The 26,555-nt window shown below is 37.5% G+C and overlaps 2 protein-coding genes across 6 annotated transcripts in view; one reads left to right on the top strand and one right to left on the bottom strand.

Annotated features, from left to right (window-relative positions):
- The window catches only part of SCYL3 (SCY1 like pseudokinase 3), a 33,595-nt gene extending 12,167 nt beyond the window's left edge, over nucleotides 1–21,428 (top strand). For both annotated transcript variants that reach the window (XM_051998984.1, XM_051998985.1), the window contains exons 3-13: nucleotides 6,758–6,943; nucleotides 9,083–9,196; nucleotides 10,619–10,675; nucleotides 11,493–11,595; nucleotides 12,129–12,240; nucleotides 12,964–13,041; nucleotides 14,226–14,365; nucleotides 16,377–16,564; nucleotides 18,039–18,210; nucleotides 19,350–20,032; nucleotides 20,744–21,428. In XM_051998984.1, coding sequence (XP_051854944.1) covers nucleotides 6,758–6,943; nucleotides 9,083–9,196; nucleotides 10,619–10,675; nucleotides 11,493–11,595; nucleotides 12,129–12,240; nucleotides 12,964–13,041; nucleotides 14,226–14,365; nucleotides 16,377–16,564; nucleotides 18,039–18,210; nucleotides 19,350–20,032; nucleotides 20,744–20,809 — 1,899 coding nt within the window. In that variant the 3' untranslated portion in view covers nucleotides 20,810–21,428. The remainder of the gene's footprint in view (nucleotides 1–6,757; nucleotides 6,944–9,082; nucleotides 9,197–10,618; nucleotides 10,676–11,492; nucleotides 11,596–12,128; nucleotides 12,241–12,963; nucleotides 13,042–14,225; nucleotides 14,366–16,376; nucleotides 16,565–18,038; nucleotides 18,211–19,349; nucleotides 20,033–20,743) is intronic.
- The window catches only part of FIRRM (FIGNL1 interacting regulator of recombination and mitosis), a 63,434-nt gene continuing 57,582 nt past the window's right edge, over nucleotides 20,704–26,555 (bottom strand). For 2 of the 4 annotated variants that reach the window (XM_051998982.1, XM_051998977.1), the window contains 4 exons: nucleotides 25,997–26,077; nucleotides 24,230–24,352; nucleotides 21,534–21,719; nucleotides 20,704–20,757 (listed from right to left, as the gene is read on the bottom strand). In XM_051998982.1, coding sequence (XP_051854942.1) covers nucleotides 20,725–20,757; nucleotides 21,534–21,719; nucleotides 24,230–24,352; nucleotides 25,997–26,077 — 423 coding nt within the window. In that variant the 3' untranslated portion in view covers nucleotides 20,704–20,724. Of the gene's footprint in view, nucleotides 20,758–21,533; nucleotides 21,760–24,229; nucleotides 25,089–25,996; nucleotides 26,078–26,555 lie in introns of those variants that run through there. The other 2 variants (XM_051998981.1, XM_051998976.1) reach the window with 2 other exon arrangements.

Consider the following 26,555-nt stretch of genomic DNA (forward strand, 5'->3'; position numbering starts at 1 on the left):
CTGAAAAAATGATGACACCACCAAGGTAGGGTATAGAGAGAAGTGGGCTCAGGACAAAGCCTTGGAATATACCTACAATTAAAGGCAGAACATAGACAGTGATATAGAACAGGAGATTTAGGTCATAGAGGAAACCAAAGATGAAGTCATGTCATGAAAGTGGTCCAGCATGAGGAAGTGCTCAAGAGCTCTGGTACTGGGGTGAGTTTTAAAAGGATGAGGACTAGGGGTGGGGTGGAGGATGAGGACGATGACTGTTGGATTTAGCAATTAAGAGACAGTATTCTTGGAGGGAGCCATTTCAGGTAAGTAGTGAGATCAGAAGGCAGATTGAAGTGAGAGTAGGATAAAAGAGATTTGTTCTGGGACTTTGGTTGTGAAATGGAGAAGTGGAGGGAAATGATTTCACAGGGCATGGTCAAGTGAAGGGATAGGGAAGACCTGGGTATGGACAGTAAGAAAAAAGCAGTAGATAGGGAGAGAGCAAAGAAAAGAGATCTTCATCATTGTGTTTATGGGTTGAAAGAACTTTTTACCATGTCATTCTACAAGACTTTTAGAGTCAAGAGGGTCCGTGTCTCCCACTATGTGCTAAGAACTGTGCACATTCCCACCTGGGGATACAAGAAAGGGAGAAAATAGTTCCTTTTCTTAAGGATCTTACATCTATTGGGGGAGAGATCATGCACACAGTATGTACAGACTAGATAAATTGAGGATAATTGACACAAGAGAGACTAGCATTATTGGAGGCCAAGAAATTCCTGTAAGAAAGAACTTTGTTTAGCCTTTGTTCTCTAAGTGGACCTTGACATCAGGAAGGTGATATCATGACTTGCAAATGAATTGGATTTCAGGGAAGGAGGGTTGCAAAAGTCATTTGAGGCGCTATCGATCCAGATGACTGGAGATGAAGGAGAGATGAGACTTGAAGAAAACCAGGACAGTCAGGAGATGAGAAGGGTAAGAAATTCTGGGCATACAGGGAGAGCCTGGGAAAATGCAGTGGCAGGAGATAGATTGTCTTGTTTAAGGAAGAACAAGTAGACAGACTGGTATTCCTGGGTTGATGTATGAGCAAGGATTAAGAGAACTTAAAAGGAGGTGAAGAGCTTTAAACACCAAATAGGTTTATACATTTGCCTGCAAGTAATAGAGAGCTGTTGGGATTTATTGAATAGGGAGATGATATGGTCAGATGGGGTGGACTGGAGTGAGGAAAGAAGATGCCAGAAGACTAAGGCTGTGTTGTAACTTAGATGTGAGGCCATGAGGGCCTGCTCAGGGTAGTGAAGGTGTAAAGCTGGTAGGTAAGGAGAGTTTGAGCGATGCCCCCAAAGGCACGAGCCAGGGTACCTGGAGGATTGCAGTATCACAGGAGTAATAAGGCTTAGTGGGAAAGATAATGAGTTTAGTTTTGGACATTATGAATTTTAAGGTGTCAGTCAGTTTGTAATGTGAGTATGGAGGTTTGGAGAAAGGTTAGGGCTAGGTGAGAACCATCTACATAAAAATGAATCCGTGAGAGATCAAGCACACAGTATAGAGGGAGGAAAGAGCCCAGAACACAACCTTGGAGCTACCCATAGTTAGTGGGTATAACTTGGATAAAAATTCAGCCAAAGAAACTGAGAAGTGCTCCAACAAATGGGAGGAGACAACCAGATTAGTATCAGGAAAACCTAGTGGGAAGAGAGTGTCAGGGAGATGAGGTTTATCTATAGTGTCAGCATCTGCAGAAAGGCCAAGTATAGTTCACAGATAAGACTGACTGAACTGAAGAACAAATGGGCTTATCAAGAATGGTTAGATGTGTTGTATCAAGTCCAGACTGTTTACCATATCACTTCTAATAAGTACATGTTAGTATACTGCCATTTTGGAAGTTATTTGCTAAAATGCAAACATAAAGCTTGAAGAGACCAATTCTACTATATTGTCTTGGCCTGTTCAGTTAATATGTATTAATATTTGTATTTTAAGAGGATAAAAATTAGAATGTGTGTATATGTGCTTGTTTGGGCAGTGGCATGGGATGGGAATGGTCAAGGGGCTAGTTCTGAGGAAAGATGGGATTAAGATGTAAGTAGAATGGTTGGCCTTGGTAAGGAAAACTCTTTTGCAGAAGCCAAAAAAAATCCCAAAATGAAATTCTGCCTTTGTTTGAAATAATTCTTGGGGGGGTGGGGGTGGAGGGAAGGCTGAAGGAAATTTAAATTAAAAAATTTTGAATTAAATTAAAATCCAATTCATGGCCCACTTTCATGAAGCTTTCCTCTGGTTCATAAGAACAATTATTCTTCTACTTTCCAATATAATATCTTGCTGTCAGTTTTTTTTTTAAGTTATGTATTTATAAAAGTTGTTGAGAAATGAAATTTACTAAATTAATTGACATGCATTAAAGAGGATATGATGTTTATTAATAATATAGTATTTTCTTTGGCCTATTTTGGTACTATAAAGCTGAACATCTGTGACTTGCATGATTTTAGCCCTTCCCCCCAAAGAAAAGTACAAGTCATTGACCTTGACTTCATTAGTGGCAAAAATCTTAAGAGTATATTACTGAAAGGATGGTGAATGAATATAAAAAAATGAAATGTCAGAGCCAGCTTTGAATAAGCTTAGGTAATCCCAGACTAATCCTATTTCCTTAATTTATCAGTCTAGTCAAAAGAATGCTATAGCTAATTTCCCTGGATTTCAGGAAAGTACTTGACAAAGTCTCGTGATAATCTTGTGGAAAAGGTGCATTTAGAACTTAATGACTAACCCAGAGTAGTCATCCTTTGATAACTGGTTTCAAAGGAAGTTTCTAGTAGATTGTCTTAGAGATATATTCTTGGTTCAGTGCTAGTTAAACACATGTTGAATTAGACAAAGAAGGCATGATTATCAAATTTGCAAATGACTCAAAACTAGGAAGAATGATGGTCAAGATTCAAAAAGATCTTAATAGCTTAGACTGGGTTGAGTGTAAGAAGATGAAATTTAACAGGGGAAAATGAAAGTCTTACACTTTGAAAAAATCAGCCTAAGAACAAATACAAAAAGAGGGAAGCATGGCTAGACATCAGTTTGAAAAAAATAAGTTTTTATGTAAAAAATGTATGTATGCGTATTACATACATATGTATGTATGTGTAAAATAAGGCCTTTCTATAGAATGAAAGCTTGCCATGTGTCAGCAGTGATATGGCAGCCCAGAAAGCTAATGTGATCTCAGGGAAGCCTAGGGTGATAATGGTCCTACTGTCCTCTGCCCCGGTCACATTGTACTTGATGTACCTCATTCAGTTCTGGATACCACATTTTGGGAAATAAGTTGATAAACTTTCAGAGAAAGCAAACTAGCAAGGCTAAGGTCTTCAAGAAAATGGTCTATGAGCTTTGGTGGAAGCATCTGGGAATGTTTATCTTGGAGAAGAAAGGAGCTATTTATGCAAAATGAAATGCTTTGCCTTAAGTGGGTTCCATCTACTATACTTCTGGGTATGTTGTTGAAAGAGGATCCCTTTTCTTGGTATGGATTGGAATAGATGTTCTTTAAGGTCTCTCCAACTCTGAGATTCTGTGACATTATGATCACAGAAAAGTAGTGTTTTAGACAGATGTCTCTCTTAAATGTATGATTCCCGAACATAGTCCTATTGTGATCTAGTTTTTAAATGGGAGAAAGGGGAGAAATTTGTTGACCGCTTGTTTCGTGCTCATTGAAAACCAAGTAGTATGCAGCAATAGATAGTGCACATGGTATTCCTTAAATGGTAAAACATATATCAGGTGTCTTTCCTAAGTCACAAAGCAAGTAAGACAGAGCTAGGAATCAAATGAGCCCTAAAACATGTGTTAAATGTCTGTTGTATGCAAGGGGAGAAATTGTAATATATAATAGAATCCAGCCAAGAATTGGATTTACATTCTAAATTTTGTACTTAACTGGCTCTCTGCCCTGGAAAAGTGGCTTTGTTTTAGTATTTCAGGCAATTTCTAAGACTGTTTTTCAAAGTAAATTCAGATCTACAGTGACGGAGAGAATTTCCTTACCAAGAGTTCCCTGTACCCATGAAATTACAGGCCTGGTATCTCCTCCACATTCTCTCCTCATTCCCTCCACTCTAGCTGTGCAAGTGCAGGGGATTCAGAGATCAGTCTTCAGCCTCCTTGCCCTTAATGAGCTTCCATTCTAAGTGGCCTGAATTTTAATAGCAACAGAAGGGAAAGCACCACAGAAAATCAGATGAAATATCAGACTGCCCCTGACATTACAAAACTAAAAGTACAATTAAGTGTTCTGGAGCCAACTCAGTGCCATGTAAAGAATGGTGGATTTGGAATCAAGGAGACCTGGGACTGAATCCCCTCTCAGGCCCTCTGACCTGGGTGGCCTTCAGATCCAACTTCTTGTGTTTGGGGTACTTTGTGGGTGTAATCTGTTTCAGAACTGCTGGGAGGACCATAGTGTGAAGTGCTTCCCAGAATTCCATGTGATACAAAGGGTGAACTGTTGTTCCTAGAGCTACTTTTAAGCCACTGCTAGCACTAAGTGGGACAGAGTAACCCACCACCAATATGAACAGGATGCTGTGGGGTCCCCAATGAGAACTCGGTATTGTGAGTCAGTGGTCCTGGCTAAATCCTGGCTTCTGACCTGTGACTCTCTCACCTCTTTGGGTCTCAGTTTCTTTAAATGTAAAAGATCCTAGACTAGATGACCTCTTAGAACCTTTCCAGGTCTGCAAACTTATTTTTTGAACAATGCCTCATATCTATGTTGATTTCATGCTGTTCTATAAAAAAGTAAACTTTTGGGGCAGAGATATTTTTTAATACTGTGTATTTCTTTAAACAGTTTGTGAAGTCCCCTCTCTTAAAGATTTAAATAGTAATTAGCAACTGATAACTAGTCTTTAACATAAATTTAACAAAAGTGCATGCTTGCCTGGGTTAGCACACACTGGACAAAGAGCAATGCTAATAGTAAAGTGAATTAGGGTATTGTGTTTCCATGCTTTTTAGCCTGATGATTTCAGCATGATGCTTTTAATGAGGATCAAAATTGTCATCGAAGTCAGCTACTACATTGACAGTAAGTTGTTTAACTTGAAAAGGCTCCGAGCCAAGACCAAAGTGAACGGACACTTGGTGTGTGACTTTTTGTTTGTAGATGATTATGCACTTGGTGCAGACTCAGTTCTCTGCTGTTTGTGCTAATTTTGGCCTACTGATTAACAGGAAAACAGAGCAGCCATATGTGGAACTGTAGATTACAGCAAATGGAGAATTTTGAATGCTGTGGATGAGTTCATTTACCTTGGCAGTTTTCAGAAATGTACACATAGATGATGAGGTTGATGTACGCATTACCAGAACTTAAGTATTTGGAAGACTCCAAAGGAAACTGTGGGAGAAAAAAAGGCATTAGGCTGCTTGCCAAATTGAAGGTTTACAGAGGCTCTGTGCTGACCTCATTGTTGTATGCCTGTGAAACCTGGACAGTATACCAGCGCCGTGCCAGGAAAGTGAATTGTTTCCATTTGAATTGTCTTAGAAAGATTCTGAAGATCATCTGGCTGAATAAGGTACCAGACACTGAGGTCCTCTCCCTCGAGCGGCATTGGGAAGCATGCACACGCCACTGATGAGCTAATCATGTTGTTTGAATGATATACTTTCCTAAAAAAAAAAAAGACTTTTATGGAAAAATCACCCAAGACAAGTGCTCACATGAAGTTCAGAAGAAGTAATATAAAGACACTCTCAAAGTCTCTCTGAAGACCTCTAAATCAGTTATGGGACATGGAAGATGCTGACAGAGGACCATGCAGCATGGCATTTTTGCCTCAAAGAAGGTGAAAGACCAGAATTGTGGTAGCTCAAAAGAAATATGAAATCCACAGATTTAGAGACATCTCATCCCAAATGTTTTTGTGAACTATTTGTGCCTGACTGTGGTAGAACCTTCTAAACTTGTATTGGTCTGATGGGCAACACTGTATCTTGACTCCAACATAGTGATTTCATTTTAGTTCTCTTCAAAGAACAAGGGACAACATCTGATCCAGCAACTGCTACTAGTCATGAAATTAAATAGTGAGTTAAAATAGTGAACATCAAATTAGAATTGAGAAAAGTAAATATCATAGGATTGTAGATCTGGACTGGAAGGGACCTCAGAGATCATCTAGTACAACCCCTTTTAACGGGTAAGAAAACTGAGGCTGAGAGAAGTTGTGACTTGCTCAAAGTCACACAGATAGTAAGCATTGGAGCAGGATTTAAACCGAGGGCTTTTGACTTTAGAGCCATTGCTTTTTCCCATGTCTCATTTCTTGAGGCTATGCAGCAGCACTATGATGGAGACCTGATAATGGATTGTTGTTCAGTTGATTCAGATCCTTTGTGACCTCCTTTGGGGATTTCTTGGCCATTTTCTTCTCTAGTTTACTTTATAGATGAGGAAACTGAGGAAGATAGGGTGAAGGGGCAACCCCCTTCACATAGCTAGTGAGTGAGGCCAGACTTAACCTCAGGAAGATGAGTCTTCTTGACTCCCGGCCCAGTGCTCTAAGTGCCCAGTATGGACTAAAACTGTATAGGGACTGTTAGAATCCAAGACTCTCGATTGATCATTCTTAATTCCCCTAATCCCCTCTCTGTCATCTGTGCTGACATCAGTTAATAAGTTGAGTTTAAAGTTTATAATCATCTCTCTGCTGTCTTTCTTTGCCTCTTCCTCTTTTGTCTCTTAAAGCACTTGAAGACCCTGCGCCATCCCTGCTTGCTGCGGTTCCTGTCTTGCACTGTGGACACCAATGGCATCCACCTAGTCACTGAAAGAGTGCAGCCTCTTGCTGTGGCTCTGGAAACACTATCTGCCGCAGAGCTCTGTGCTGGCATCTATGATATACTGCTGGCTCTCATTTTCCTTCATGACAGAGTGAGTATCAAAGCCCAAGCCTTTGGGGAATAAAGGGTTCTTTGGGTAGTATATGACATGCTATGATTAGAGCTCTCAGGATGCTGTCTGGGTCGATGCTTTAGAATGACATTGTGCACTCTACAGAGGGAGAAGCTTTTATTTAAAACTACCTATAAGTGGGCATTATTGTGCAGACCTTGGACTTTTAAACATGGCAATCCTCAGAATGTTGAAGAGCGGAATGGCTCGCTATCAGGCATAGCGGGCAGAACTGGGTATTAGTCTCAACAAGCTGGTCAAAGTCCATTAAGTCACAGTCTTGAGGGATGATCCCTTTAGAGTTGGAAGAGACTTTTAAGATCTTTAGTTGAACTCTGATTTTACGGATAAGAAAGGTTCAGAGTTGGTGGCTCACTCACAGGTAGGTAGGGACTCAAACCCAAACCTAGGCCCAGAGCTCTTTGCACAGCTTCAGGCTGCCTGGTTTATATTTTCAGATGGCTTAATCTTACACTTTTTTTTTTACTGATGATCACCACTTAAAGGGACTCTGTAAAAGTGTTTCTACTGTTGTTGAATGTATTGTTGTTTTGGGTTTGTTCTTAGGAGTCTTGGAACACAAGGTTCTTGACAATTCCTTGCAGTTTTAAACATTATAGGAATTGTTTTGTTTAGAACTAGAACTAGGTCTTAGACACCATCTCGTTTGGTTTCTTTGTTCTAGTTGCCATTGTGAAAACTGAGACCCAAAGACCTTAGGTGCCATGCTGTCAGTGTCCCAGGTCATAAATGGCAGAAAGTAAATGAAGTAGATCTGCTTACATCAGACTCTTTGACACAAGCTCCAACTGGTTTTCCCCGCGGTCCTTGCTTTGCAGTAACACCATTAATGCATACGTGGCCAGGTCCTTAGCTCAGTGATAACATCCAGTTGAAATCAGCAGAAATGCATCATGGCTTCCCTCAGATAGTCTCTTTGGCCTTGAACCTTGCCCCAGGTAATGGCCCCAAGCCAGCTGTCCCTGATCCAGCTTTCTCTGCCACCTGTTGGAAAGCATAAGGGCTTTCCTTATAATGTCACATCAGGCTTGTGGTGCACAAGCGAATGTTCACTATGTGTTTTAAGAATTTATGTAACAACTGGGGTTGTTAATGGTGGAATATTTAAAGGGCTGTCATGTCCACTTGAAAGCCACTAGGTGGCACCGTAATGTGCAGAGCGCTGAGACTAGTCTGGAACATTCTCTCTCTAAGGTCATGCCCTGGACTCGGGCCCTTCCTAGCTGGGCAGGTCCCTTCACCCTGTCCCTCAGTTTCCTCATTTGTAAAGTAAGCTGGAGAAGGAAATGACCAACTATTTTAGTATCTTTGACAAAAACACCACCAGTAGGGTCACGAGTTAGATACAACTGAAAACAACGGAATAACAACAAAAATGTGTCTCTTGGAGTAATTCTAGGTTTTTAAAATGAATCTGCCCTTCCTTTAATATTCTTATGTCCCTTATCAGTCCATTTGAGTTTGTTCTAACCCCAGCCCTTTAATCCAGTCTTTGTTAAACCCTCCGGTAACTATCATCTTTCCTGATGCTTTTCCTCTTTTTCCCCTCTCTGTTGGCCAGCTTCTGTGCTTAGGTGAAAAGGCACAAAAAAGGGAAAAAATCATGAAATGAAAAGTGTAACAGAATAACAAAAATTTTCTTTGAAAGCATTTAATAATATTGTCTGTGGTGGCATATAGATAAGCAATAAACCTACTCTTGGTTTTCCTGAGTTATGTAAATTGGGTATATGATAACTGACCATTTTTCCTTTTCTTCTTTACTCAGGCTATGCAGACTTTTAATTTTGACTTTCTTCAGACCACATCCTCATTGTAGACTAAGGGAAACTTAACTGCTTTTGAAAGTAAATGCTTTTTTAAAAAAAGTGCAACTTTATTTTTAATTGGGTTCAGTATCATCACTAGTGTAACCTTCACTCAATACAGTCATATGATTGACTTCTACCCATATACTAAGTTAAATGAAGAACAGGCTCATTTCAGAATTTATCAGCCTGCCAGAGGTTCCTTTTGTGATTCGGTTTTCTTTACCATTTGGGTCACTCATTATGAAATAGCTGTTTCAGTCTTCCATCCTCATGTGCTTTCTTTTAGGGAAACCTAACGCACAACAATGTCTGTTTGTCATCTGTGTTTGTAAGTGAGGATGGGCACTGGAAGCTAGGAGGAATGGAAACAGTCTGTAAGGTCTCTGAAGCCACGCCAGAGGTAAGAGCCAAAGAAGAGACTGTGCTGTGTTGGACTGAGAAGAGTCGGCTTCTGGTTGTTAGAGGGCTGAGTACAGTCTTGTTTTTAGTAACTGTGATGAGCTTTCGTGGTCCAGTTATCATCCATTGTCTTTCCTTCGGAATCACCTTACCTGTACCCTTAAGAGGCAGATTTTTTTCTGACCTAGAAAAAGGACTTTAAAGATAATTTAGTCCAATTGAGAGCCTGAGGGGGGTATCCAATGACCTGCCCAAGGTCATGGAATTGAAATAGAGTTCTTGCATTAGACTGCTTCCAGTAGAACATGCCATTTCATCTGTGAAGAGCAACAGCTTTATTCTGGTTCCTGTAGCTATTTTTGTTCTGTGCCTTCAGTCTCTTCCCTTCTCATTCATTCTGCACAGTGTTGCCAGACTAATTTTCCTAAAGCAGATTTCTCATGCCAGTTAGCTAATGGATTCTACTCTAGGATCCTTTTAGAGTATCCATTCTAATTCCTGTGGAGCTTTCAGGCCCCTCATAAACAAGCTCCATCCCCCTGCCCGACCCCATCACTATCTGACATTCATCCTGGCTTGTGCGCAGGTCTGTTCATTTTCCCTTAATAGTCTCTGCATATTCCCGCATCTTTCCCTTTACTGTCTCTTCACTCTCTGCTGTGCTCTCTTGTCCTTGTGCTTGCCTAATCTCACTCTCCAGAACTCCTTGCAAACTGCTTCCCCCAGAACAGCATGCGCCTGCACCTGTCTTGTTCTTCTTAGAGCGCTCTTGCACTCCCATTACAACTGCATGGTCTCATGCTAAATCATTATGTAATTGTTTCATGTGTATAGTTGTTGCTCCCCAGGCAGTGAGTTTTAGGAGAGTATGCAGCCATGCCTTAAACTGGTTAATACACTCTTACTGAACCTAGCTTGGTACTAGGAAATCTCAGATACAGAGGAAATGATTAATTTATTAATGAAAGCTTATTGCTAGCCTAGCTCTTATGCCATAACTTATCCTTTTACTGTTTTTACTGCCATGAGGTTGAAGGGTAAGGGGAGAGTGAGATGCAGAGAAGCTTCAGTAGCAAAAAAGTTTCATCTGTGTCTGTCTTCCTAACACCCAAAGTATCTGGCACAGGATAGGCACCTAATAAATGCTTATTGAGTCATCTCTCAGTCTTGTTTTCTTTTATTTCAGAATTGCTATGTTTGATCACTTGTACGATACCAAAGGATAAGCAGCATAAGGACTTACTTTCTTTTGTGTCTTTAGTCAGTTTTAATTTGAGTAGTTATGGAAGTTGTTGAAGACCACTGGCCACCATGTCTAGTTTTTTAATTGCTTTACCTGTAATTCTTAGCATAAGAGCAGCTCACCTAGCGCATGTCCTTGAGTGTTTAAAGTATTGACCCTGATCTTTTTTTTTTCTCTCAGTTTCTGAGAAGCATTCAGTCATTAAGAGACCAAACATCTGTCCCTCCTGAAGAAAAGGTATGTTGACTTATGTTAGAATTAATGGAGTTCTATTTAGGTAAAAAGACCAATAGCAGCCAACAACTCTTCATACTTCTCACTTCACTCTAATTGGGTTGTTGCTGCTGCCTTTTTTCTCTTGCCCTAAAGTAGTTTCTGGGGCCAATTATTAGGACTACAGATGTAGAGAAGGGAGAAAGGATTTCTTTCCTGAAGCCTGTGTTACATCTAAATGTAAAAGACCTTTGAGTAGACGGATTATTGAACTTAGTCTCACTGACAATGTCTTACAAAAAAGATCACAAATTAGGGAAAATTTTCCAGATCACTTACTACTTAGCTTTCCTCAATCACTTAAGGTAGCTAAAAGAATTGTTTCTTTCTCAGGGATTAATCGTAGATTTATATAAATAACAATTGTCATGTTCCTCTATGGGAAATATTTACCTGTAAACTTTTTGCCAAACTCCTGGGTATAAGCTCCTTCATTGTGTTTGCCCAATATCTAGGGTGGTCCTTGGCATAGTGTAGAAAAGCTTAATGAATACTTGCTGATTGATAGTAAGTTTAAAGCAAATATAGTTTTTGTTCAGAATTCTTATAAAAATTTCTCTATGTAATGCCTATAGAACCTGTCAAGAACATATTCAAGAACATAATGTATAGACAACATAAACTCATCTCTAAGCTAGCTTTGAAATAAATCATTTGGTTCTAACGTAGAATTTAAATCAGTGTTCTTATATAAACCATAGTGAAGGTATAACAGCAAAAATTTTGTGTTCTGATTCATACAAGCAGATATCCTGGCTTGAGAATCTCTAATACTTTTCAGTCTGCAGAATTTAGAACTTTGCAAAAGACAAATGGACATGCTCGGGATGCCTATTCATTTGGAATAATGGTGGAAAGTTTGCTCACAATCTTAAGTGAACAAGGTAAGTTGTAATTATACTATAGGTTCCATGAGATAGGTGGTGGCAATGTTGAGGTTTGGAAGCGTTGGGCACCAAAAGCACATTGAGGTTGTGGGCCTTGTGTCACTAGGTGTCTCAAAAGAATTTGTAATCTTCAGCCTTATCCAAATCAAGATTTTATCGCACTGCAGCACGCTAAATCCATGGTTTGGTTTTGGTTTTGTTTTTAGCAAAGGTAAGAGGGTACATAGGTTTTTTTGTTTATTTAATAAGGGAAAAATAACCTTGGCTTTCTGGTTAGATACAGTCTTTGGGTGTTAGAATGGTTTTATCTAGAACAAGTTCAGCTGGGGTGGCGCTGTAATTAAGGTCCACTTAAAGAACAAAAGTTCCAATTCAGATCAAAAGGTTTAGGTAATTGATGCTCCTCCCTGCTGCTCTTGGTTGGGACTTTGGGTTTTCATCACCTGTTAACCTTCATCTGTGGTAGGATTACTCTATCAGTATAGGCCAGGGAGATGGGAATGGAAACTAAATATGGCTTTGAATTTCAGTTTCAGCAGATAGTCTGTCAGGCTTTCAGCAGACCTTGCGTTCGATGCTCTTGAACTCTGATCCAGAGGGTCGCCCAGCACTCTGTACCTTACTGTCTCATGACTTCTTTAGGTGAGGAAACCTAATTCTATTTGTTGATTGCCTCCTTCTTTTAATAGTTTGTGATTGGCTTGGAGATTATTAAATGAACAAGACCAAAATATAATCCTCCATTAGCAGAGGTCATTAGGAAGCAATAAAAGGAAAAAAAGAACTCTAACCCAATTCATTAAATTAAGGGTATAGAGATTTTAGTTTTCTTTATCATAAGAGGTAGTGTTATACTGAGGGCTTAAACTTAAAAAAACTACAGGCTGTTTTTCTGGGGTTTCAAATTATGAAGGTGCTTGGTTAGTCAAACAGAATAAGTTAAAAAGGAGGTCCTGAAAAAAAGTTGCAAATGAAAAGAAATTTAATGGATAAAACCTTGCATTTTTAAAGTGCCTTTCACATGTTTATCTATTCCTTTGCAACAACTCTGAGATAGGCAGAGCAGGTGTTATGTTCATTACATTTTCCAAATAATAAAAATGAGGTTCAGAGAAATTAAAGTCATTAACCCAAGGTCACAGTGATAAAGAAGAGTTGGAACTTGAACTAGAACGTAAGTCCTGGCTTTTCAGTTTCCTTTGTGTTCTTTGGTAAAAATTTTCTTCAATTTCCTAAATCCTGAAGGCCTCCCAATCAATCTGTGCTGTGATAATTACCTGATAGGCGGATATTAAGACAGATCTTTGGTAGTTTCTTTTTGGTGTCCTCCTCTTCCAATATAACCTTTTGCTTTCTGCTATATAGAAATGATTTCCTAGAAGTTGTGAATTTCTTGAAGAGTTTAACATTAAAGAGTGAAGAAGAAAAAACTGAATTTTTCAAGTAAGTAGACTTAAAGATGTCAAAGTCCTTGAGTCATGTAAAAATGTAATGCCGGAGAAACTGAGGCAAAATAGAGATTAGAGAGTTATAATATTTTATTTGAAAGGGAGAGACTGTGCTGGGGGCATGATGTCCCCAGGGCTGAGGTCTAAAGCATACAGCAACTAATGTGTGCTTTCATGAAGTATATATATACACACGTGGCTCCAAGTTATCAGGGAATAGACGAAGGCAAGGGCAGAATCAGCACTGAGAGCAGACTATCAATTTGGTTCTGACAGGATGGGGGGAGGCACTGAACATTTTGATAAGTAGGGAGTGTGAAGACCGAGTTAACCCCCTGGATGCCTTAGAATCAGCTAGAGTCAGGATAAGCAAAAGTCCTTGGTCTTTATTCTTGTCTTCAGGGGTAGAAGTGAAAGAGATGGACGCAAGATCTCCATGATCTCCCTTCTCCTTCTCCTCTACTGCCAAAAGGGACCCTGGCTTCTTATTCCACCCCTTAATCCCTCCTGCAATTCTCTGTATACACCAAAAGATCCAGCCAGCACAGAATAGTGGGAAGGGCCATTTTCCAAGCATATGCTAATAGAGTATTATCCAATCGGTAATTAGCCTTAAGTGCTTGGTTGTCTGATTCCAGTGCATCGACTCAGAGTTTCAGCCCTTTACAAGGGAGGGTCAGGGGTCATGATTTCTAAGATAAAAGATTTTTCTCTTTATCAAATATCCTGGTGATTAAGAGGGAAGGGTGGTATTGCAACCTGGGATTGGGGCAGAATAACTGAGGTAAGACAATTCAAGGAGACTGTGGCATGATAAAACAAGGGATGAGATGTTCTGAAATGTGGGTTATGAACCAGCCTATTAATTTTACTGTTTTCATATTGGACTTGTTTAAAAAAAAAGTCATATCCTAATTGGCCAATTAGGAACAAAAAACAGTTATCTTTCTAGTTTCATTTCTGGACTTGAGGTGTTTACAGATGCTAATCTTATGTTTTGCCTCTAGCAGGCACATATATATATATTTTGCATAAGTCCTTGGGGACCCAACTGGTCTTCATAGATAAGTTTCACAGATGGCATCAGGTGGGATTAGGACATTTTTAGGTGAAAACTTAAATGAGTAGATCAAATGTCACCAACTATTTATTTCTCAAGTATCTTTTTTTGATTTGTAGATTTCTGCTTGATAGAGTGAGTGGTTTGTCTGAGGAACTGATAGCTTCCAGGTTGGTCCCTCTATTGCTTAACCAACTGGTATTTGCAGAACCAGTAGCTGTCAAGAGTTTTCTTCCTCACTTACTTGGCCCAAAGAAAGGTGAATATTTTAAGCATTCTTGAAAGCAATAAATTTGAGTGATTATGAATGTGTAGTTTGAGATTTTTGCATGCCAGACAGTCTGGAATCACAAGTTGGAAATTGAATATAATTAGTCCCACTTCTTATGTTACTGATGAAAAGTTAACATCACCTCTAAGTGCCTTAGTTTTCCCTGCCAGCGAAGATATTTGTTATAAATATTTTTTAATGCAGAGCATAATTTGGCACAAGGCAAGATTCTTTTTTTCTTTGAAGTAATTAAGTATCAAACAATTGTAGTCTAAGCCCCATTGATGACTGTTCCTTAAAGTGGGATGCTTCTGGTATTTCTACAGATTTCTTCCCCTTCCTTCAGCATTCTATCTTTATAGCACTCTATAACTATTTATGTAAAACAAAAAGTCTCCTTGTACATATAACCTGTTTTGTTCAAATCCAAGTTAAAAATATTCCTGGAACATGCCCTTTGTACATATACATACATACATCTAAAACACAAAATTTATTTCCTGTGTAATGCAATATTAATACGATGAAAGATTTTAGTCAGGAATTTTATTGCTTTTGATTTGGGGCTTAAACTCAACTACTTGTGTAATTTCTTAATAGATAAGGAATCTTGTCTGAAACCAAATTTCACTCTACATTAAAAATATTAGAAGTAAGTATGGAAGCATTAGCTTTTATATTGTTCATGGAAAAACTAAGGCATTAGAGGTGATAATTTTTTCATCAATAATGGAAAAACTGGAACTAATTACCATAAATTTTCAATTTATAAATTCAAGATAGTTCAATGTCATGCAATGTTCGAAGACCATTGTGATTGGCAAACAGCAAAGAAATTTCAAAAATAAAAACTAACAACATTTTAAAGCTGATTTCATAAGGTGCTAATGGTAAAATTGTATTATCAGGATATTTTGACAATAATAGCTAAGACCATTCTCATTTTTTATGCAGGCTGGTAAAGGTAGACTCCAGTATATGGCAATTTTAGAATCCTGACCTTGTTTTTCCCATGTTATTCTCTAAAAATTGGATACTTGTAAAAATTACCAACAGGAAGGTGAAAGGTTGGCCTTGCTAAAGAGAAAGGCCATATTGCATCTTCATCAAAGATGAAAGGTAAATGGAGGATGACATCATAGGATTTTGAGAGAGAAAAGAAAAGGGTACTTATAGAAAACATTCAGAATATTGAGAGCTTGTCTCCTTCTGAGGCATTCTGTGACAATCTAGGCATGAGTTACAGTATGAGATTTCCGGGGAAAACTCTTAAGTAGAGGCAAAAAATAAGTCACAGCATATGATTTGGGAAGCAGTTTTTAAAGCTGGAGAAGTCCAGAGCTTCGTGGTATAGCTCATGGGCTATGTTTGTTCTGACTGTTGAAAACTGCTCTACTAGTAGCACACTGGCCCTTCCTTCTCAAGAAACAAACCTTTGATGTCATCTTTCATTATCCTTTTATCTCCATTGATGAAGAATGATCCAACAAGAAGACCTTAGAGCAAATGCCCCGATTTGCTTTATCTTCAAATTTTACTTGCGTGGGGGAGAAGTGGGAGCAGAGCTGCCAGGTATTAATATCATTTATTTCATAGTTAGAAGGAGCATGGACAGGCCAGTCTTTTTTTTTTTTTTTAATTTTTATTTAATAATTACTTTATATTGACAGAATCCATGCCAGGGTAATTTTTTTTTTTTTTTTACAACATTATCCCTTGCACTCGTTTCTGTTCCGATTTTTTTTTTCCCCCTCCTTCCCTCCACCCCCTCCCCTAGATGGCAAGCAGTCCTTTATATGTTGACAAGCCAGTCTTAATGGAAGATGGGGAGAAGCCTGCTAGTCCAACAGGGCCCACTATCATGTGTATTACAGGAAAGCCACTGTCCTCTTTAGTTCACTTTATTTGTATAGTTATACCAAGCTCAGTGGCTACTTTTTATTAAAATGAAATTTCGTTTCGTTTTCCCATTTGTACCATTCACCATTTCTTAAAATAGATAAGCAGGGAGAAAAGCGGACAGGCTGTTTGCTTTCACCAGCTCTGTTTCAAACCCGAGTGATCCCTGTGCTTCTAAAGCTGTTTGAAGTTCACGAAGAACATGTCCGGATGGTGCTTCTGTCTCACATAGATGCCTATGCAAAGTACTTCACTCAGGAGCAGCTGAAAAAAATTATCTTGCCACAGGTCAGAATGAAATCTGTAAGACTAGTAGCAATAGGAAATCTATGAATGAATAGAATGAAATCTATTGTTTGAATTAAAGGATAAATAAACATAGTTTGGAGTATCTTTAGATAAAGGAAAATAAACTGAGACTGGGTGACAGAAGGTCTAAACTTCTGCTGTCTAAACTAAAGACAAATTTAAAAATCACCAACTCAAAATTTTTATCTAAGAGAAATTACAATTTTTCATGGTTATATTTTTAGGTTAAACTTGATTTTCAAAATGTTTCACAGAAACCGCATTATTAAAATACTGACTAGTAATCAAGTCCATACATAGTTTTTTTTTAATAAAAATTAAACTAACATTCTAGTAATTATACCTTTGTAGTCATTCAGTTGGAAAAATTCTATTTTAACATCTTTAATAGAGTATTTTACAATCATTACTACAGTGTAATAATCAACAGTATATAGGAGTATTTTTTTTTTAATCAGCTTTTAATTTATTGTATCACCATCTTATGATCATATTGTGACATATACAAAGGTATAATTGCTGTATTCTCCTAAGACGGTTTTTATCAAATCTGTTGCATAAGTTATGTAAAATGCAAAGTGATCCAAGATACACTGGTATCAAGACCACCTTGCAAAACTATACAATCGGGGGCCTATTATACATTTAAGTTTTATGCAATACACTGGCCAAGAAGTTGGCTTGAAATGCACTAAGGCAAAAGCTTATGAAGTTTAATGGAGATTTTAAATTGTAATTAAACCAAGACTCTTAAAGAGAAAAGGGAAGCTCTTAGAAATAAATTCTGATGGTACAATTATGAATGCTACAGATGAAAGGGGGGTTGTGATTTAGTAGCCAAGAAATTAATGATATTGGAATTCAGCATAAAGGATAGCTTTTTCTAGGAGTAGAGAGAAGGTAGTCCCTTTATTCTAGTTTTGTTTTCTTTCATGAAATACTATGTTCAATTCTGAGAATCACATCTTAGGAAGAATGCCCATAAACAAGCCATGTGTATTGTTACAATTTTATAAGAGGATTGGTTTAAGGAACTGAGATGTTTACCCCAAAGAAAAGATTCAGGATTCAGTTAGCTGAAGGACTGACTGGAAAGGTTAAGACTTGTTAGGCCTCAGAGGGCAAAAAGAACTAAGCAAAAAGTGAAAATCTCAGGAACAAATGTAGGCTTTAAAATAAAGATTGGGCAGCTTCATGAGATCAGAGGTTCTGTTTCTTTGGTAATCTTTAGGGAAAAGCTAATATGAATAAAACTACATTACTAATGTCCTTTCCAATTCTGTGATGGAGACATCAGAAGAAAAATCAGTGTAAATTCACCTATTTTCCAGATGGACTGGAAACAGTGGAATGTAAAGACCAAAAATGAAAGGAGAAAACCATTGCAATCCTTTTCCTCCTATGCTTACATAAAACACTTTTTACACACATTAACATTTGGATTTTGCCCTAGGTTTTGCTGGGCCTGCGTGATACCAATGATTCCATTGTAGCCATAACCCTTCACAGCCTGGCTGTGCTGGTTTCTCTACTTGGACCAGAGGTTGTTGTGGGAGGAGAAAGAACCAAGATATTCAAACGCACAGCACCAAGTTTCACCAAAACAGTTGATGTTTCTCCAGAAGGTAAATAAATGTAAAAGGTCCATCCTACCCAAGTCTCTTTATGCCTAAATGCACTTCAAGAAAGATGCACCCATGGTCTGTCTACCTTTGGCTTCTGGCAGAAAGGAGAACCATTCTAACCTTGGTGATAAGTGAATAACTAACACTTTAAAGAATAACCCTTCTTCTGCCCTAAGATGCAGACAGGTTTTGGGGTGGTGAGAGAACTGTCTCCTCCTACAGAGGGGAAAACATGCCAGTTTTTTCTGAATGTGGAAGTACATAGTTGTGGGGTAAGGAAAGGGAGCAGCTCTGACCATTCCTGATGACTGACCTTGGACAAATTATTTAACTTTTTGATGAACTTCAGTTTTTCTCAGCTGTAAAAGGGAGGTAAGATTGCTTGTGGATGTATTTCATTAGATTTGAGATTGTAGAAATGAGCAGAAAAGAAGTCTTAAACCCAATGATAAATGCCAACTCTCATTTTCCTAAGGTTCATTCCTTACTGAAGGAGCAAAGGAAAACACAGTTCCTTAGGTGAGCAGAATTGCTTTTAGAAGTCACATGTAAAAGATAAAACATTTATTTATAGACTTTGATTTCTGCTTGCTGCTATGATTTTATAAATCATATCTCCTTAGAGAAGAACCGCCAAAGGAGCTTTACTAAAAGACCTTGGTGTCTGGCTCACTGACTTCCCTCCTAGCATTCTATGACTGGTGATAGGAAACTTCCAAGCTGGTTTGTAGGTTAGGTTTTTTTTTTTTTTTTTTTTTTTTTAATAGCTAAATAGCATCTAGGAGAGGAAAGGAAGACATCCCAACTGCTGTTTTTCCCAAAGGTATTAAAAACCATTTCCTAGAATTTACAAGGAGACTAGTTCTGTATTAATTGATTCAGGATACTCTTAGATTCGATATTTTAATTTTGTGCTGTTTCACTAGAATACAGAATTTAGAACTGGAAGAGACCTTGGCAACTCCTTGCAATTATATTAATGCTGCCTCTTATATTTTAAGTAAACTGACCTAAACAGCTTCTAACATTAGATATAAATTACTGATAACTTCTTTTCCTTGTAAAGAAACCCTTGACACATAATCTCATTTCAGCTCAAATCTGGGTTCCCTTTATATTTATTTGTATTTCTCCCACAGGTGACGAAGCTCCTCAGCCTATTCACCTCTCCATGAATGGAGTTCCACCAATGAGAAGTGCTTCAGGAGATAGTACAAACTTTGCTTCAAATTCTAAAAAATCAGGAGAAGAATGGCCAGACTGGAGTGAGCCTGAGGAACCCAATGAGAACCAGACGGTCAGCATACAGGTATGGCCTGTAGAGTCATGTGACAATCCAAGGCCTCAATTTACTAATTTGACTGAAGAGGAGACTTGGGATGATTTTGAGCCTACCGATCCTAAAGCATCTCCAGGGAATGGCGTTAGTACTGCAAGAGAACTGAAGCAAGATCCTGTTGTTGTTCTTCCACACAAAGAGGCCGAGACTCTAAAAGTGAACCTACCCCTAAAAGCTAATCTACCCTTAAAAGCTGATCCCCCAGGAAGCTGGGATAATTTAAAACAAATGAAATTGCCACAAGAGAGGGTTCTTAAAGCTCCATCTGGATTCGGTTTAGGAGAAGAATATACTATTCAAGTGAAAAAAAAACCAATGCAAGATCCTGAGTTGGACTGGTTTGCTGATATGATCCCAGAAATTAAGCCTTCAGAAGCTTTCCTAATTTTACCTGAACTGAGAACAGAGAGGAGAGTTCCCCAAGATGATGTCTTGCCTACTCTGCAGTTTTCGTCAAAATTTGCTGCAACTGAAGCTACTGAGGTAAAGACTGTTTATTCTTAAACCATAGGATATTGGAAGACAATTGATCTTTATATCATTTTAGTAAAACAAACTGTACTTGCTTTATTGGTCCAGGATTCTCATGCCAGAGGTCCATACTGAAACCACCTTTGCTATTAGACAAAATCAGATTTGAGCCAAGTGGGTGGAAGTTTGTTTTTTATATTAGTAGAGAAAACAAATTGAACTTAGAAGATTGAGGTCTTAAAATGTGGATATTACAATCCAGCTATCAACCATAATGTAATAATTTTCATACATACCCTGAAATTTCATTATGAACAATTTTTTAAAGGGTTTCTATAACTTTTTTCATTCATCACCTATATATAGCAGCTCAAATCAGTCTGCTTTGGTAATTATTTCCATGAAAAGATACTCATTTAATAGTAGGTTAAAAAGTTAACAGTTCAATTTTGATTTATCCTAGGCCAGGAAAGTACTAAATAGATATGCTTTTGTCATCAGTGAATTTATAACTGGTGTTCATTCATCGTTGTACTGTGCTTTACATACCTTCTTACTGTTTCAGGTTATTTTTAACTTTGGAAAGTGGTTCAGAATTCCTGTCCTAGTTGTTAAGGGTTATCTGGTATTATTCAATGTCAAGTTATATTTTGGCTCCAAAAATAAAAGTGTGGCCCATTCAGTTCTTCTTAAAATACTTTATTTCATGTGTTCTTGTTGCAGGGAGAAGCTGAAGGCTGGGGAGAAGAAGAGGAATTAAATTGGGAAGAAGATGATAGTAGCTGGTGATAACTAACATAATGTGGACTCTAGAAATATTTTCTATGTTGGTTTTACAAATTATTACCTCAACAGCAGGCACCTAACAGAAAGGTCACGATGACCCAAACAGAGCCTATTTTTCCTGTACCAGGAAGCTTTCCTTTCCCCAGTTTGTGCCAACTGCTGTGAGTAACTGAGACCTATGCTAAAAGCCATGGGTTAGAAATAAAGTTCACACCACTGGATTCTAGGAGAAAGGACCTTTTGGATCTGAGGCCAGATTCCATGAAGAGTTAAGTGGCTGTGGAAAGTAAAAGTTGTATTTTTTATTTTTCCAGGACAATTCTAGAAAACTGAAGATAATAAATACAAAAATTTTAGTTTCTAACTTAATTTTGTGCCATTTTTTTTTTCAAAAGCCAGAAGAATAAGCCCCACTTTTAATGGCTCATTTAGAGCATGGATGAAATATTTTAGATAATTGAGCAACTTATTTATTTATTTATATGTAAGCCTGTATGATGAGGTCCTATGTGAACCTGGCCCCTGTGTGGACTGTTCTAAAAGACACCAAAGTTCTTAATGAGGACATTACTTCTAATCTCTAAACATGACCAATAAAAATTATTTTCAAGTCTGTTCTCAACTGCTTGTTATGAAGAGACATGACTATATCCACATTTTCATATATACAATAAAAATACAATCAAGATAATATTTATTTTACATGATTTTAATGGTAAAGTCCCACCTGTGTACAACTTTTTAATGTGTCTATCTTTGTTTGTAGCTCCTCTAGTTTCATTGTTAGCCAACCAGGGGCAGGCGATCTTTGCAGCAATAGCTGGACTGCTTCTAAGGCCCCTTCTGCTGTTTGCAATGCTGATCTGTACTCCTCTTCCAGGGAAAACTCCTGCCGTATTCTCTTGGCAGAGGGCTGTGAATGAGAATTTCTGTCTGTTCACTTTAAAATGCAGCTTTGTTGTAAAGAGGAGAGAGAACATTTTCTTTTGACAAATATTGGCTAAGTGACCCAAGACAAGTAAGTTACAGAGAATATGACAGTTTACTTTAGCAGAAGGAATTCTCTGATATCAGTAAATCACAGGTCCAGTCCTTACCTCTATCCTCAATACTTTTACTTTTACAACAAAAATTCCATATTCAAACTTCAATCAATGATCCATTTCTTTTAAGCCACAAGTAGTATAAAATCAAGCATTTATTAATTAAACACTTCACAGCCAGGCAGTGTTCTTGCTCTCAAGGGGTTCATATTCTAAGGGGGGAAACAAGCAAATGTATACAGCAAAAAGTATTGGGGTGAGGAATATTTGAGGAACATGTAGTGCAGTATTACCAAGTGTGTGAAGGGCTTTAAAAATTTAACAAGTGTATTTCATTCTGAAAAAAATAGGGGAATCCTTACTGAGTAGGGACAGGAAGATGGTCAGCTCTACATAAGTAAGAAAGTCATTTTGGCAGCTGAACAGTAGGTCAGACAAGCAGAAGAAATAAGAGAGCAGTGTCATTAAAATATAGAGCAGAAAAGATATAAAGTTCCAGGAAATGGTGTCTCTGGTTGTAGCTGAGTTCAAGAATGATAAAAACTTAAGAAAAGGGCATTAGAATTTGCAATTAAGAAGTTAATAGCACCTTGGATACAGCTTATGGAATCTGTTGTGATAGAATCTGATCCTAGTCAATCTCAGTGCTTTATAATGATAGTTTAATCAACAGGAATAGCAACCAACTAACTGGATAATCAAATTTTCAATAGTCTTTAGTTCACAGAACCTTTAATTTTATCTGGGACATTGAAACATGAGAAGCAATTATAGCTTCTATATACGATATATATATATACACACACACTACATAGTATATATAAAAACATAAGCAACTGATATATAAAATATTATTTTGAAAGCCAAAGAAATAAGCTGCCCCTCAATTTTTCTTATAAAAGGTTATTTTCCCAAAGAACTGTATAAAATTTTAATTAGATTAATGGTAGACTTATAATGTAAAAAATTATTTACTTCAATGAGTGTGGGGAAATTTCGTGTTTCATCTAATAAAAGCATGAGTGTTTTATAACTCTCAGTAAAAAAAAAATAGACTAAGGAATCTAAACAGCCAGTTTCTTTTTTAAACATGGTAAAAGTGTGTAAATCCAATATAGGCATATATATTTATACAATTATCTTGCTACACAAGAAAAATCAGATCAAAAAGGAAAAAAAAAATGAGAAAGAAAACAAAATACAAGCAAACAACAAAAGTGAAAATTCTAGTTGTGTTCCACACTCAGTTTCTTTAGTCTTCTCTCTAGGTGTAGATGACTGATCATTGTATAATCTTGTTGCTATGTACAATGATCTAGTTCTGCTCACTTCACTTAGTATCAGTTCATGTAAGTCCAGGCTTCTCTGAAACCATCCTGCTGGTTGTTTCTTACCAAACAATAATATTCTATTAACATCCATATATCATAATTTACTCAGCCATTCTCCAACTGATGGGCATCCATTTAGTTTCCAGTTTCTTGCCACTTCAAAAAGGGCTGCCACAAACAATTTTGTACATGTGGTTCTTTTCCCTCCTTTAAGATATCTCTGGGATATAGGCCCAGTAGTAACACTGCTGGATAAAAGGCTATGCACAGTTTGACAACTTTTTGAGCATAGTTCCAAATTACTCTCCAGAATGGCTGGATCCGTTCACAATTCCACTAACAATGCATCCCCAGTTTTCTTATATCCCCTCCGACATTCGTCATTATCTTTTCTTGTCATCTTAGCCAAACTCAGAGATATGTAGTGGTACCTCGGAGTTGTCTTAATTTGCATTTCTCTGATCAATAGGGATTTAGTTTTCATATGATTAGAAATGGTTTCAATTTCTTCATCTGAATATTGTTTGTTATCCTTTGACCATTTATCAATTGGAGAATGGCTTCTTATAAATGTGAGTCAATTCTCTATTTTAGAAATGAGGCCTTTGTTAGAACCCTTGAATTTAAAAATGTTTCCCCAATTTATTGCTTCCCTTCTAATCTTGTCTGGATTGGTTTTGTTTGTACAAAAACTTTTAAACGTAATATAATCAAAATTACCTATTCTGCATTCAATAATGAGCTCCAATTCTTTGGTCCCAAATTCCTTCCTTCTCCACAGAGAGGTAAATTATCCTTTGTTCTTCTAATATGTTTATAACATCACTCTTCATGTCTAATTCACGAACCATCTCTTGATATATGGTGTTAGGTATGGGTAGCCAAGTTTTTAAGAAACTCTTCTTTGCCTCTGAGCTTTACAAAAAAGCTCTATGGGAAGAGTAGTGAGTGCCAAGCTTTTTTTAGCACCATTAGTGGTACTAAATGCTCATTGTTCATAATGCTTACATTTTCTGATCAATGAAAAGTTTGAGTGAAGAATCACATACCTGTAAAGTTGATAAACTTCTTTCTCTTTCAACCCTTACTTTAACAAAGTGTCCATTTAAGACTCCTTTTTCCTGTTTGATCCGATCAACTCTGGCACAAGCTGTTTCATCTAACAGCCTAGTCTGTGAAGAGTCAAACAATAAAGATTAGGTTTCAGTATCCATACACATGTTTAGTTTTAACTATGCTGACTGAAATAACAAAGTTACCAACTGTCAGGGATGTAGGAGTGATTCAAATTTGAAGAAAATGATGTTGAACTAGATGACCTAAAGTCTTTTCCAACCTTGAAATATTATGATTGTGTAAGACCTCGTGAGATGGGACTTGAAACTAAAGAAACAAATCAATTTAAGAAATTTAAGTCACATCTGTGACTGCAAAAGAAGCCCCCATTTCCACTGCCAAGGCTGCCTCCTACATCAGACCCTCATTAGTGACTTTAAAATATCTACTAATCTTTCATGCTTATCTACATTATGGTATCACACAACTTAAGAGTATGTTCTTCAACCAGAAGACAAACCAAGTACATATTATATGAAATTCATTCTTTCATCCTCCTTAGCTTCAAAATCTAATTGGTCTCTCATTTTCACAAGGAATTCAATGAATAATTTATTAAGTGTCTACTATGGACAAGACAAGCTAAGGATTAGGGAATACAGACAAAAAAAAAAGCTAAACTAACCTTGACTTTAAGAGACTTGCATCTTCCTAAGAAGAAAGAAACCTCTACATGGAAAATTATTATTACAAGGGAATAGAAGGGAAAGATTAACAGCTGAATGGGGGAAACATGAGCAGATCAAGGAATACTTCACTGAGAAAACAGCATTTTCCTGAGTTTACCTGAACCTAAAAATAAGAAAAAGGAACACCATCTTAAATGTGAAACATACGCAGGAGAATTTGAAATAATCTTAGAAAGATGGTATGGAAGACTGTCAAGAGGTACTGGACTTTTTTGAGCAAGCATATTTTTTTGATCAGATCTTTGCCTTAGAAAGACTACTGAAAACTGAGTGGAGAACTGACTGGAAAGAGGAAAAATTTGCAGAGCAGAGACTGAAAGAAGTGGAAAGATACGAGGAACGTTATGGAAGCAGAACTGATAAAGCCTGAGAGCTGATTGGATATGGGAGTGAGGGAAAGAGAAGAGTCATAAATCATGACATGTAATTATGATTATTAACTGGGACAAAACAAATGTGGAGGAGGGAAGATTTTAGTGAGCAAACTGAGTAATTCCATTTGAAATATAAGAAATGAAGAGAGCAAAATGCAAGAACAGAGAATTCAAGAAAGGGATTAGGGCTGGATACATAGGGATGAGAGCACCCCGACTTGCATTAAGATAATTGAAGCCCATTCTACAGGCAGCCGATTTTGTAACTTTGGGGTTCCTTCCTGACTTTTCTATCCCTCATGCCCTACAACCAATGAACTGCCATATCTTGTTGAAAGAAAGAACAAATGACACTGGAGAAAAAGTAAAATGTTATGAACATATGAAAATGGAAAGAATATAAAAAGGGAAATCTAGAACAAAGAAGAGTCTAATGATATTTTGAGATTTCAAAGAAAAATAACTTGTTTTTTTTTTCAAATTGCCCTAAAAAACAGAATACAAATAATATGTTTATACCCCCCAAAATTGAAATAAAAGAAAACATTAAAACTATTGCATTTGTATTATTTCACAGGAAGGTTATATAAAAGTAAACACAAAATAGACCTGTATTTTGGCTTCATAGATAAAATACCTTCTCTAGAAAGCATATAACCTTGTTCTTAGTTTCTTCAGAATTCAGACATTGTGGAACTATATCTTCATGGTTTGTTTCCTGTTGGTAAATATTTTAAACATGTGATCAGTACTCTTTTCATTAGATTATAACCAACTGTAAGAAAGTGTAGAGCAGGGGTCCTCAAACTACAGCCTGCTGCCAGATGCGGCAGCTGAGGACGATTATCCCCCTCACCCAAGGCTATGAAGTTTATTTAAAGGCCCACAAAACAAAGTTTTTGTTTTTACTCTAGTCCTGTCCTCCAACAATCTGAGGGACAGTGAACTGGCTCCCTTTTTAAAAAGTTTGAGGACCCCTGATAGAGTAACAGATAAAAAGAAAGTTGGGAAGACCTGGCTTCAAATCCTGTCTCTATTAGCTACAAGTTCTGTGACCATATTGTATAGGAATACCCATCAGCATTAATGGTATGCTCTTTAAAAAGTGCTACAAAGTAAGCAGACTGACACACCGGGCAATTAACCCTGTGGGGGTTCAAGTGTTAGCCTTCAATTTGTGATTAGGTAATTATTCA

Source organism: Antechinus flavipes, chromosome 4 (genome assembly GCF_016432865.1).
Source record: "Antechinus flavipes isolate AdamAnt ecotype Samford, QLD, Australia chromosome 4, AdamAnt_v2, whole genome shotgun sequence".
NCBI lineage: Eukaryota > Metazoa > Chordata > Mammalia > Dasyuromorphia > Dasyuridae > Antechinus > Antechinus flavipes.